This window comes from Penaeus monodon, chromosome 8, assembly GCF_015228065.2.
Source record: "Penaeus monodon isolate SGIC_2016 chromosome 8, NSTDA_Pmon_1, whole genome shotgun sequence".
NCBI classification, from domain to species: Eukaryota; Metazoa; Arthropoda; class Malacostraca; order Decapoda; family Penaeidae; genus Penaeus; species Penaeus monodon.
This window is the reverse complement of record NC_051393.1, coordinates 13,750,542-13,765,696: the sequence shown is the minus strand read 5'-3', so window position 1 is coordinate 13,765,696 and position 15,155 is coordinate 13,750,542. Positions and strand designations below refer to the sequence as shown.

The following is a 15,155-nucleotide window of genomic DNA, read 5'->3' as shown; positions in this document are numbered from 1 at the left end:
AGGAGATATGGTCATCATTATACTCTTATTATATTTTCCGGCTTTGAAGATAGAGTGTGCTTGAACGGTAATTATATTTTTAGTTTCTCAGGTTGTTCTTTTTTTCTCCTCTCACTTTTGTCCTCCTGCCTTGCTTCTCTCCTTTTTAATTCCCCATCGTTCCGATTTATAATTTACGCTTCTTAGTCATTCTTCTTTCTATATATTATTTTTCTCATTTCCTTTCTCTACCTCACTAGATTTTCCCTCCATTTCTCTCTCTTTCCATCCCCACTCTCCCCTTCTACTTTCCACTGTCTCGCGGTCCCCTTTTTTCTTTCTCTCCTGCCCCCTCACGTTTCTCTCTCCCCCTTGCCGTCCTCTCTTTCTCTCGTTCTCCTTTTGACTCTGACCGCCCCCCCCCCCCTTTCCCCCTTTCTTTTCTCCTCTCTTCCCCCTATTCTCATCCTCCTTCTCATCCCCTGTTCTACTCTCCTCTTTCCTTTTCTCCCCCCCATCATCCCCCTCCTCCTTTTTTCTCCTATCTCCCTCCCCCTTTCCCTTCTTCCTTCTCGTATCACTCCCTCCTTTCCCTCTGCTTCTCTTCCCTTTCCCCCCACTTCCTCTCTCATCCCCTTTCCCCTCTGTCGCATTCTGCTATGTATGGACCCGTGACGCCCAGCCTTCCCTGACATGCGTTGATGTTCCTCCCGCCCCCCCCTTGCAGCAAGGGCGAGCGAAGACAAGGAGGCGATCTTCTACCGCACGATGTTCCCGAGCCAAGTAAGCACAGCAGATTTGACTTTATTGTTTTCGTTTTGTTTTGTTTATTTTGTGTGTGTGTGTGGTGTTTTTTGTTTTGTTTGTTGTTTTGTTTGTTATGAATGCCGGGCTTTCCGTTAAGGATGAGTAAGTGCATCATATAAATTCGTCGACGATGATCATGAAACGACAAGGATATTAATATAGAAACGATGTTTCCCTCCGCTCATTTCTGCACATTATGTAAAGTGAAGTCGAGAGGAATATCCTTATGGAAATCGACCAAGGAATAATATGCATATTCCAGCCAACTCCTACTCAGCCGACCTGAAGAGAGAAAAAAAGAGTAAAGTAAAGTAGAGAAGAAGAAAAATGAATGGTCTCAGATAGATGCCAGATGTACTAGTCTTCACTTGGTCTCACAAACTGATTGTGGAAGAGAAGGCTGGAGATAAACGCAGCGATAGAGATTTTGGAGATAATGGAAAGCTGTCTGCAACTTGCACAATTACTAGGGCCTTCAGCGTAGCTCCGACTTGTTGCAAACACGATCGGAGCAACAAGGAGAGGAGGAGGGGAGTGAGAGGGAAGGCAATGATGGCGCCAGCTGTCATGATTGTTTGTGAAGAGGGCGAGTTTGTGATTGAGCTTTGGCCGGACGACAGACAGCCTCCCGCAGAGCTTTCTGGGCGGGCCCCCCCCCCCGCGTCCGGCCCCCAAAGGAAAGCTCTCGATGGAAACGCATGTGAGTCTGCTGTACGTAGTTTTTTATCATTTTATTTTTTGTTAAAGTGTGCTTTAATGTCCTCAAACGAACCGAAGCGTGCGTAAACACGCACACGTACACGCACACGCCACTTACAACTCAACAACGTACACGCCCACTAGCGCATTCGTACACGCACACTTACACGCACCACCTTCGTACACTGCACACTTATCTTATAACTTACACGCACACTACACGTACACGCACAACGCACACGTACACGCCAACCGTAAACGCACACGTACACGCACACGTACACGCACACGCATTCGTACACGTACACGTACAACGCACACGCATTCGTACACGCACACTTACCTTCCACGTAAATGCACATGCACATGACACGTACACAGCACCCATATATGCACTGCAACGCCCCTACACGCACCCATACATGTACACTATACGCATCCATCCAAGTACACACACAGATATAAGATGCACACATACACACCGTACACATATATGTATATTGTACATGCATATGTATCACATAGTTAAAGTATCATGCTGTGACCACGGGCGGCTCAAACATGAACTACCGTTCAAATAAAAATAAAATTATGTATAGCACATACATCTATACATGCTCGCATATACACATACACATGCCACGTATACATGCTTACGTACGTAGAGAATTTAGTTTATTTCTTAAATGAAGAAGAATTGAAGTCGACGGGCGATTTCAGAATTGGCAAACGATGCAGCGGATTGCCCATTAATCTATTGAATATTGGTTGGCAGTACACTTATTCTCATTAAGTGAATGCACGGAATGTTGCATGGAAATTTTCATGAAATATCGTCTTACTGGCATTGCAGATCGCAGGGGAAGTGCAATCCCGAAGTAAGGGGCTAGGAATTTCCTCGTTTTTTGTGTTTGTTGTGTGTGGGTGGTGTGTTTGTTTGTGTTTAGTGTGTGTGTGGTGTGTGTGTGTGTTGTGTGTTGTGTGTGTAATGTTTATGTGTATGTATGTATGTATGTGTGTGTGTGTGTGTGTGTGTGTGTGTGTGTGTGTGTGTGTTGTGTGTGTGTGTGTGTGTTGTGTGAGAGAGAGAGAGAGAGACGAGAGAGAGAGAAGAGAGAGAGAGAGAGAGAGAGGAGAGAGAGAGTAGAGAGAGAGAGAGAGTGTGTTGTGTAGTGTATGTGTATATTGTGTGTGTACCTTGTGTGTGCCATGCGATGTGTAATTGTGAATGTATATGTATACATATTTTTTTCTTTCTCCGTTCATTAAGTACCCTTAACGAGCACGCACAGGAAACCGTGCCGGAATTGTCCCCCGACGGCAGTATTGTTTTGCGATAAAACCTCAGCTAGTTCCCGCTTTATGTTTGCAGCCGCGAGTCATGTCCAAATAGGCCTTTTATGTAATGGGCGCAGTTGGAATGATAGCAGGTCACCCTTCGAAAAATGTTTATGTTTACGAGATCTTGATTCAGCCCGCATAGTTTGAGGAATTTCCTTATCTTGCTTTATCTGTGTGAGAGTCTTGATTTGAGCGAAGCGCTTGCTCTCTGAACAACGTTTCGCTTCCCCGGACTGGGACGCCGAAAGAAATGCGTTACCACTTTTTCTGAAACCGCGAGGATGCTAAGAGAGGACATGATGCAAGGGGTTTTTCATAGGGCTGCGTAGAAGAATCGTGATCGGAGTAAATTAATGCTTGTTATCAGGGCTGCGGTGGATAAGGATGATAGTGTCCAGAGCTTCCGGTCCCAACGGCAGTGAGATTTAGGGCGAGGACGCGAGTCACGCACACGCTTCGCAGCTAGCCCTTGCCCTGTCCTGCCCACCTCCGCCCTTGCCCTGCCTATTCCCCCGCCGCAGAGGATGGGCTGAGATGCGTCTAGGGCTCACCACGTCTGAGCCCCGGCGAACAATGGTGACTGCCTCGCGCGTTACTCTAATAAATATACGCCGGGGATGGTGACGGCGCAACCGCGGGTTGGCGAGGTTTACGTGAGGGAGGGAGGGCAGGGAGGGTCCAATGGGAGCCCCTTGCCCCCCCCTTCTCGCCAGCTGCCTCCGTGTGCGAGTGTGGTGTAACGAGAATAGTTTTTAATTGCACCGCCCGATGTGTTGCAGGTGGTTGATCACATAGGGGTGGGCAAAAGACTATGGAACTTCTGTGATATTAATGATAAGAGATAGAGACTACTTTTGGGATCGTGGGTTGAAACGGAAATTTTGCTTAAAACAAAAACTTGACATCGTGTGGCGCCAGATACTCCCGAAACGGAATTTCGAGGAAGAGCCAAACGGATTTCGAGGAATAGCCAGAGAGGTGATATAGAGCGACGGGCGTGCGATGGACCCCGCGAGGAGCCACCTGCGAGAGAGAGAGCATGGCGCATCGCAAATTACCCGCGGGACGATCCGCTCCACCTACGAGAAGATCAGCAAGTCCGAGAGCCTGAACGACCTTCGTAGCTCTTTTCTGGAGAAGGCCAAGCCGCGGGAGGCGGCGCTGTCCGAGCCCCGTCCGCAGACGGCGCGTTTGGCCAGCCCCGCCACTGGCCTGGTCAGGCCAAAAGGGCCAAGAGCAGAGGCCGCACAAGGATAGGAAAGAGAGTAAACGCAAGAAGAAGGAAAGGAGAGAAAGCGTGGACGAAAGCGGGCAGATGCTGTGAGCAGGAGAGCGAGGGAGGCCAGGGAACGAGCAAGAGGCTCGCGCCACAGACGGCGCGGCCGCAGCGAAGACCTCGCTCGCCCGCCACGCAGGACGAGTAGGGTGCACGAAGGGCGCGGCGGAGAGCCTTTTCATGATAGGGAAGATGGCGCGGCGCGCATGCGCGTCGCCGCGCGCGTGTTTGTGTGTGTTTGTGTGTGTGTGTGTTGTGTGTGTGGTGTGTTTCTGTGTGTGTGTATGTGTGTGTGTGTTGTGTGGTGTCTGTCTATCTGTCTGTCTGTCCTGTTTTGCTGTAATGTGTAGACTGCGTTGTTTCTGAAGTCCCATGGCGGAAAACACGTATGCCCGTATTATTTTCATTATTCATCTGTCAGCCTCCGGATTGGGAGTCGAGCGAGAGGTCACGCTGCTATTTTGTGACGAATAAAAGTTGATGAGGCGGAAGTGATGTGACTTCGATACAATTTCTGTGCGTGTGTTCCTCCGTTTTTATATTTTCTACCTTTCTCCTGGCTTGATTAAAATTGCATTGCTATACTCTTTTTCCCAACGTGAAATGACATTCTTGATTACAGTTAGCTTGTACTGCAATATGTCATGTTTTTGGAAATACTTTTTCATTTGACCTTTTCGACAGCATTCTGGAGGTCAACTCTCATTTGGAATCTCTAGATGATGGAATGAGGTAGTCTGTTAATATTTATTTTTTTACTATGTTTAAATATACACTTTGATACTGATGATTAATAATAATGATTACAACTCGTATGAGAACAGTGCGATATTATGAACTTAGCACATTAGAATGTGTTTTTCTGACTATAAAATTGTAACTTTGAAATGATGTATATTTTATGTATATGTAATGTATATACATCGTATATGCATATATATATATAATAATATATAATATCTATATATATATATAGATACCTATATATATATATCTATATCTTATATAATATCTATATATATATATATATAATATTCTATATATATATCCAACAATCTGTGCATAATTTGCCAAAAGGAAAATCATACGTACTTTTTTGATGTTGATTAAAATTACCATCCGATCATTTTTTTGTAAGAGTTAACCTCGCCTAGGCCGAGATATAGCATTCAACCTATCTCTGTTCTTTTTATTAAGTGACTTCAGCAACAATTATACCCGTTTTAGGAGATTGAAACGAGACCTTTTTGTAAGTATTTTCTCTATTTTTTTCCTTTCCCCCCAGAACCCGTCTAAGACTATATTGACCCGATCCGAGCTCCGGCTTTTAGACAAAGAGCCCGAGCTATGGGTTCCCACGGTCGAGAGGAAGGTAAGCCCCCCCCCATTGCAGTTCAAAGGGTGTTGGGCGAGTGAGGAGTTGCATGGAATCCAGGGAGGGGATATGGGTGGTGGATTTTATTTAATTTTTATTGTTTTATATATAGATAGATAGATAGATAGATAGAATAGATAATGACAAGTTTTGTTTTGAGCGAGACGTGTGCTTTGATATGTTCCTGTATATTTAGGGTGGTATGTCGGTAAGTTGTTATTTTACTTTGTTATTATAATTTTATAATTGTTTTATTATTGCTATATTATTGTTTATTATTGCCTATACTACTGCTATTCATATTACTGTTTATTTTATCATACATTTTGTTATTATTATATATTAACCCAATCACCCCGGATTTATTGTCATCCCTTGTAGGTTTTTTGTGAATTTTGTACATACAGATGGCTCCACATGTGCTCAGCCTCCAAGGAGTCTTCAGTAAGCCTACTTGACTGTCTTGATTTCCCCATTCCTGAATTGGCGGAAAAATGCTTTTTTTCCCTTTTAATACAATTGATTATCAATACTGTTTTGTTGTTATTTAATGTTATGATTTTAAATATTATTAAAAACTTGTTACATTTAAGACAATGAAATAATGCAAAAGTCCTTTCCCCAAAGTCCATGAAAAGGTAAACAGGTGCGAAAGGTAGGACTAATATGACCCTTGATGACTAAGCACTGTGTAAGCATCTATGTGTGAAATACAATAAATAAACCTGTGTTACAGTGGGCCTGGCTGTAGTCCTTGCCAAACGTGGCGATTGGGTTTAATCTTAACCATCGTTAGTCATCATCATCATTATTATATTTACTATCTTTTTTTATTATTAATTATATTATCATTATATTTATTATCATCATTATATCGTTGTTGATATTTATCAACATTAATTGTTATAATTGTTATTACTATATAGTGTTTTTTAAGCATAGGCTTATAATGAACGGAAACAGCAACGTAGGTATGTCACTGAGCTTGATACCAGCAAACTTTTACGCTATGGCGGAAGCACTAACTACTTCTTACAGAGATGGTAGCTTATGAATACAAGTCTCGACTTCGCATAGAAGTTGTAATATTCAGATTAGACATGTAATTTCTGAAATATATCCCTCGTTATAATAAAGGGGATATTCTGTTTTCATAAATGTATTTTGTAGAATTATTTTTATAAGGTATCTGTTGGATTTGGTTTTGATACTGAAATTTAATTTTTTTCAGGTGGTGATACGTTGACAGAGAAGCAGGTGAAAAAACAGGAACACGTCTAGAGCTTATAATTACAGAGAAACACCACTGTCGCATGCTGAAAGTCATGCAGAAGGCAAGTACCCTGATTCATGTTTCAATTTTTTCTTGTTTGTTTTACCTTGTGGTACTTTCGTTTTTGGTTTTGTTCTCCTTTTCCCTTACACAGATACATTACTGCCTCTCTCTCTTTGAATGAGCTGGTTTATTTCAAAGCATATGGCCACGTAGAAGATAATGATACTATAGATAGAAAATGATAAGATCGATACATAAGCCCCCCCCCCCCTTCACTTCGCCAGGTGTTCGCCGAGGGCATGGCTCGGGAACTGACATCAGGACTCTATGATCAAGCGGATCTTCCCGTGCTTGGCGAGCTCATCACGGTCCCTGCTCCGTTCCTGTGGCGGCCTGCGCCAGAGACAGAGGAGGCACAATTACAATCGAGACCTCGGCGACCTCCTCGTCGACCAGTTCTCGGGGAAACGCGCAGGGACTCAAGGACGCCTACGGACAGTTCTTCTCGCAGCACCAGGACGCGGTGAGGACCTCGGCTTTTCACGTCCTTGTTAACGACCTTGGGGAGGGCTTGCCGAAAGTGTGTCGCGCGCGAGCAAGCGAGCGCGCACTGCACACGCGCCACAAGACACAATACACACACACACAGCCAGCACACACACAGACACCACCACACACACACACACACACACACAAGACACACACACACACAGCACACACACACACACAACACACACTCACACACACCACACAAACACACACACACACACAAACACGCACACGCACACACAGACACAGACACACACACAGACACACACGCACACGCACACACACACAATTATGTATATATATAACAATATGTATATATATACATAGTTATTATATACATATAGGTATGATATACATGTATTTATATATACATATAATGTAATATATGCATATTATATACATAACCTACATCTATACTACATATCAGCTAAATAGATATACATATATTACATATCATAGATAATACATATATCATATACTATATATGCATATATATATCATATACATATATACATATACTATACATATACATATATATACATATACATATAAGATACATATATTTTATACATATACATATTATATACATAATATATATATCATATACATACATTTTATATAATATATATATATATATATATATATATATATTATATATATATATCATATCCAATTACGCCCCAAGAGTAATGCGATATCTTTCGTTAACTATACACTGCTATCCCCGCCCTGCCGCAGGTATCGTACTACAAGGACATCCTGAAAACGGACCGCAGATTCCAGGCATTTACAGACAGAAGTCCAACCACCCCGCTCAGGAAGAAGAAGGGCATTCCCGAGTGCATCCTGTTCGTGACGCACCGAGTAACCAAATACCCGCTGATGCGGAGGACGCTCATGAAGTACAGCAGGACTCAGGATGAGGACTCATTACCTTGAGAAAGCTCTGGCTCTGGTTGAGGTAAGATTCGCTGAAAAAAATTAAGTGTACCTTAATTTTTTTGCTTCTCTTTTTCTTTGAACTAAATATTATTATGCTGGATTCATATAATCACTTATTACCTCCGTATTCTCTTTCAGGACTTCTTGTAAATATTATGCTCAGTTTCTGGAAGGAGAGAGAGCGCAAAGATTTAGAAATATATCACAAGATAGATGCCAAATCATCAGCGCTATTAAGGAACGAGAGTTTAAGAAAGTCTGATTTTCTTCTCAGAAGTAGAAAACATCAGGTAAGTAAATGCATTGTGCTCATTGCCTGATTGAAAATGTGTCGCGAATAAATTGATAACTGAGTCCATGAGGAATCCTGTTTAAACCATATCTTTAAGATCTTTCTAAAACTAACTTATTATATTTAATTATAAAAAAAAAAAAAAAAATGGTGGTTCTTGAAATTTAGCAGGGATCATATTGCTTTTAATCCAACTCTCTCTCTCTCTCTCTCTCTCTCTCTCTCCTTCTCTCTCTCTCTCTCTCTCTCTCTCTCTCTCTCTACTCTCTCTCCTCTCTCTCTCTCTTTATCTCTTCTCACTCTCTCTTCTCTCTCTTATCTCTCTCTCTCTCCTCTCTCTCTCTCTCTCTCTCTCTCTCTCTCTCTCTCTCTCTCTCTCTCTCCTCTCTCTCTCTCTCCTCTCTCTCTCTCTCTCTCTCTCTCTCTCTCTCTCTCTCTCTCTCTCTTCTCTTTCTCTCTCTCTCCTCTTTCTCCCTCTCTCTCTTCTTTCTCCCTCTTTCCTTTCCTCCCCTCCTCTCCCCTCCCCTCCCCTCCCCTCCCCTCCCTCTCTCTCCTCCCTCTCCCCTCTCTCTCCTCCCTCCCCTCCTCGTTTTCATCTTCCCCCTCTGCCTCTCCCTCTACTTGCCTCTCCTCTCCCTCCATCTCACCCTCCCCTTCCTTGACTCCCTGCTTCCATCCCGTTCTCCCTCCTTCACTCCCCCCGTCCTTCTATTCTCTGTTCTCTTCTCTCTTTTCTTTATTCTAATACCAGTCGCATGGTAGTCTACGTATCGTGAATCGAAATCATCCTAGATGATACATGATGCTAATGATGATGACAATGCAGGTGACAGTGACAGCAGCGTCAATGATATCCATTTCGCACACTGACCAGAATCTATAGCTGTACAGTGATACAGTGTGCGCATTATATAGATGTATGGATAGATGATAGGTAGATAAATGAATTAGTAAATAGATCAATAAATAGGATGGGTGGATGGAGGGACGATAGGTATGTGTATATATTTATATATGTATATACTTGTGTGTGTATATATATATATATATATATATATATATATATATATATATATATATATATATATATATATATATATATATATATATATATACACACACACACACACACACACACACACACATGTGTATATATATACACATGTATATAACATATACATATGTGTATACATATATACATGCAATACATATATATATATATATATATATATATATATATATATATATGTATATATATGTGATATATATATATACAAACATTAATATATATATATATATATACATACACATATACATATATATACATATATATATATATAATATATATATATATATATATATATATATATACATACATATATATATATATATATATATATATATATATATATATATAAATATATATATATATATATATATATATATATATATATATATATATATATATATATATATATATATACATATACACACTGACCAGTTGACTGCATCTTTCAATTTCGCAAATACTGTATCTGGAACAATTTGAATGTCACGCCGGCTGTAACTGACACGGATGATATGAGGTTGCCATGACCAAATCCAAGGGACTGGGTGGAGAGAGCTGAGGGATGGGTGTGAAGGGGGGGGGGTGAAAGTTAGTTTGTCTGCGGTGATGTCACTCCCATCCACACAGGGACCTGTCAAATCCGGCTCTCCGCTTGACCTCTGTGTTAACAGTCGAACTTTGCCGATGTGAATCGTGTGATTACATTTGGAAGCGAAGGGATTCGGATAGCCCCTTGGTTGTGGCGACTGAATTTCTAGACTAAAGCATTAGTTGATGAATTTGATAGTAATTTGAGTTTCGAAATTGAAGTACCATGATTTTCCCTTCCGAATGGTGAGGTGTAGCTTGAGAGTTTGGATGGGACGAACATAGGTCTCAGATTACCCCCTCCCTTCCCCCTCCCCCAATAAAAAGAAACGGAAAAAATACTCGTTATCTTATCGAAGAAGGAATTTTTAAGATGACAACCGTGACAGCGTGTCTTCTCTGGCAAGTTCTCTTCCAAGTGTTCCAAGGAAATTTATGTCTTTGTATTTTGGATGTTTGTAATTGTAATGAGGAGGATGATACCAAACTCACCTTTTTCCCCGTCTTCTGTAGGTTGTTACAAGTTGGTAGACTTAGAATTAGAATCTTGAACACTTGAACGAAGTTGTTGTGTTTTGTTTCATTGTGTATCAGATGTGAACTTTCCTGCTGTCAGAGTGAAACAGGAGATATGTCATCATTATACTCTTATTATATTTTCCGCTTTGAAGATAGAGTGATGCTTGACGGTAATATATTTATTATGCTTTCTCATTGTTGTTCTTTTTTTCTCTCTCACTTTGTCTTCCTGCCTTGCTTCCTTCTCCTTTTAATTCCCTCGTTCCGATTTATAATTTACGCTTCTATGTCATTCTTCTTTCTATATATTTTTTTTCTCATTTCCTTTCTCTACCTCACTGATTTTCCCCTCCATTTCTCTCTCTTTCCATCCCCACTCTCCCCTTCTACTTTCCACTGTCTCTCGGTCCCCTTTTCTTTCTCTCCTGCCCCCCTCACTTTTCTCTCTCCTCTTGCCTCCTCTCTTTCTCTCTTCTCCTTTGACTCTGACCGCCCCCCCCCCCCTTTCCCCTTTTCTTTTCTCCTCTCTTCCCCCTTTCCTCTCCTCCTTCTCTCCCCCTGTTCCTACTCTCCTCTTTCCTTTTCTCCCCCCCTCATCCCCCTCCTCCTTTTCTCCTATCTCCCTCCCCCTTTCCCTTCTTCCTTCTCGTATCACTCCTCCTTTCCCCTCTGCCTTCTCTTCCCTTTCCCCCCACTCCTCTCTCTCCCCCTTTCCCCTCTGTCGCCATTCTGCTATGTATGGACCCCGTGACCCCGCCTTCCCTGACATGCGTTGTGTTCTCCCGCCCCCCCCTTGCAGCAAGGTGCAGAGCGAAGACAAGGAGGCCGATCTTCTACCGCACGATGTTCCCGATGCCAAGTAAGCAACAGCAGATTTGACTTATTGTTTCGTTTTGTTTTGTTTAATTTTGTGTGTGTGTGTGTGTGTGTTTGTTTTGTTTGTTGTTTGTTTGTATGAATGCGGGTCTTTCCGTTAAGGATGAGTAAGTGCATCATATAACTTCGTCGACGATGATCATGAAACGACAAGGATATTAATATAGAAAACGATGTTCCCTCCGCTCATTTCTGCACATTATGTAAAGTGAAGTAGAGAGGAATATCCTTATGGAAAATCGACCAGGATAATATGGCATATTCCAGCCAACTCCTACATCAGCCGAACACTGAAGAAGAGAAAAAAAGAAGGAAAGAAAAAGTAGAAGAAGAAGAAAAATGAAATGTCCAGATAGGAATGCCAGATGTACTAGTCTTCATCTTGGTCTCACAAACTGATGTGGAGAGAAGGCTGGAGATAAAGCAGCGATAAGATTTTGGAGATAATGGAAAGCTGTCTGCAACTTGCAACAATTACTAGGGCCTTCAGCGTAGCTCCGACTTGCAACACGATCGGAGCAACAAGGAGGAGGAGGAAGGGGAGTGAGAGGGAAGGCAATGAGGGCGCCAGCTGTCAGGAGTTTGTGAAGAGGGCGAGTTTGTGATTGAGCTTTGGCGGACAGACAGACAGGCCTCCCGCAGAGCCTTTCTTGGGCGGCCGCGTCGGCGCCCCAAAGGAAGCTCTCGATGGAAACGCATGTGAGTCTGCTGTACGTAGGTTTTATCATTTATTTTTGTTAAGTGTGATTTAATGTCCGCAAACGACCGAACGTGCGTAAACACGCACACGTACACGCACACGCACACTTACACGCACACGTACACGCACACGCATTCGTACACGCACACTTACACGCACACACATTCGTACACGCACACTTATACTTATACTTACACGCACACATACACGTACACGCACACGCACACGTACACGCACACGTACACGCACACGTACATGCACATGCACATGTACACGTACACGCACCCATAGATGCACTCCTACACGCACCCATACATGTACACGTATACGCATCCACTCAAGTACACACACAGATATAAAGATGCACACATACACACACGTACACATATATGTATATTTTACATGCATATGTATACACATATTAAGTATCATGCTGTGACCACGGCGGCTCAAACATGAACCTACCGTTAAAATAAAATAAAAATTATGTATACACATACATATATACATGCTCGCATATACACATACACATGCACACGTATACATGCTTACGTACGTATGAATTTAGTTATTTCTTAAATGAAGAAGAATGAAGTCGCACGGGCGAATTTCAGAATTGCAAAACGATGCAGCGGATGGCCCCATTAATCATATTGATATTAGGTTGGAAGTACACTTATCTCAATTAGTGAATGCACGGAATGTTGCATGGAAAATTCGTGAAATATCGTCTACAGTGGCATTGCAGATCGAAGGGGAAGTGCAATCCCGAAGTAAGGGGGCTAAGGAATTCCTCGTTTTTGTGTTTGTTGTGTGTGTGTGTGTGTGTGTGTGTGTGTGTGTGTGTGTGTGTGTGTGTGTGTGTGTGTGTGTGTGTGTGTGTGTGTGTGTGTGTGTGTGTGTGTGTGTGTGAGAGAGAGAGAGAGAGAGAGAGAGAGAGAGAGAGAGAGAGAGAGAGAGAGAGAGAGAGAGAGAGAGAGAGAGAGAGAGAGAGGTGTGTGTGTGTATGTGTATGTGTAAGTATTTGTGTGTGTACACTTGTGTGTGCATGCATGTGTATGTGAATGTATATGTATACATATTTTTTTCTTTCTCCGTTCATTAAGTACCCTTAACGAGCACGCACACCGTGCCGAATTGTCCCCGACGGCAGTATTGTTGCGATAAAACCTCGCTAGTTCCGCTTTATGTTGACAGCCGCGAGTCATGTCCAAATAGCCTTTTATGTAATGGCGCAGTTGGAATGATAAGCAGGTCACCCTTCGAAAAAATGTTTATGTATTACGATATCTTGATTCAGCCCGCATAATTTGAGGAATTTCCTTATCTTGCCTTATCTGTGTGAGAGTATTGATTGAGCGAAGCGCATTGCTCTCTGAACAGACGTTTCGCTGTCAGCCCGGACTGGGACGCCGAAAGAAATGCCGTTACCACTTTTTCATGAAACCGCGAGGATGCTAAGGAGAGGACATGATGCAAGGAGGTTTTCATAGGGCTGCGTAGAAGATCGTGATCGGAGTAAATAATGCTTGTTATCAGGCTGCGGTGATAAGGATGATAGTGTCCAGGCTCCGGTCCCAACGGCAGTGAGATTTAGGGCGAGGACGCGAGTACACGCACACGGCTTCTGCCAGCTAGCCCTTGCCCTGTCTGCCCACCTGCCGCCCTTGCCCTGCCTAATTCCCCCGCCGCAGAGGGATGGGCTGAGATGCGTCTAGGGCGCACCACGTCAGGAGCCCCGGCGAACAATGGTGACTGCCTCTCGCGCTACTCTAAGAAATTACAGCCGGGGATGGTGACGGCGGCACCGCGGGTGGCGAAGGTGGTACCGTGAGGGAGGGAGGGAGGGAGGGTGCCATGGGAGCCCCTTGCCCACCCCCTTTCTCGCCAGCTGCCTCCGTGTGCGAGTGTGTGCTAACGAGAATAGTTTTAATTGCACGCCGCCCGATGTGTTGCAGTGTTGATCACATAGGGGTGCAAAAGGACTATGGGAACTTCTGTGATATTAAATGATAAGAGATAGAGACTACTTTTGGGATACGTGGTTGAAACGGAAAGTTTGCTTTAAAAAACAAAAACATTGACGAATCGTGTGGCGCCAGATACTCCCAAACGGATTTCGAGGAAGAGCCAAACGGATTTCGAGGAAGAGCCAGAGAAGTGAAATATAGCGACGGGCGTGCGATGGACCCGCGCGAGCCACCTGCGAGAGAGAGAGCATGGCGCATCGCAGAATTACCCGCGGGACGATCCGCTCCACCTACGAGAAGATCAGCAAGTCGCGGAGCCTGAACGACCTGTCGGAGCTCTTTCTGGAGAAGGCCAAGCCGCGGGAGGGCGGCGCTGGCGAGCCCCGTCCGCAGAAGGGCGAGTTGGCCAGCCCCGCCACCTGGCCTGAGCAGGCCAAAGAGGGCCAAGAGCAGAGGCCGCACAAGGAGAGGAAAGAGAGTAAACGCAAGAAGAAGGAAAGGAGAGAAAGCGTGGACGAAAGCAGGGCAATGCTTGAGCAGGAGAGCGGAAGGGAGGCCAAGGGAACGAGCAAGAGGCTCGACGCCACAGACGGCGCGGCCCGCAGCGAAGACCTCGGCTCGCCCACGCAGGACGAGTAGGTGCACGAAGGGCGCGGCGGAGAGCCTTTTCATGATAGGGAAGGAGTGCGCGCGCGCGCGCGCGCGCGCGCGCGCGTGTTTGTGTGTGTGTGTGTGTGTGTGTGTGTGTGTGTGTGTGTGTGTGTGTGTGTGTGTGTGTGTGTGTGTGTGTGTGTGTCTGTCTATCTGTCTGTCTGTCTGTTTGCTTGTATGTGTAACTGCGTGTTTCGAAGTCATGGCGGAAAACACGTATGCCCGTATTTATTTTCATTATTCATC

General features: G+C 43.7%; 1 protein-coding gene across 1 annotated transcript in view; it reads left to right on the top strand.

Moving 5' to 3' along the window:
• The window catches only part of LOC119575884 (rho guanine nucleotide exchange factor 18-like), a 188,740-nt gene that overhangs the window by 161,232 nt on the left and 12,353 nt on the right, over nucleotides 1-15,155 (top strand). Inside the window, exon 15 of the mRNA XM_037923422.1 lies at nucleotides 11,512-11,571. Coding sequence (XP_037779350.1) covers nucleotides 11,512-11,571 — 60 coding nt within the window. The remainder of the gene's footprint in view (nucleotides 1-11,511; nucleotides 11,572-15,155) is intronic.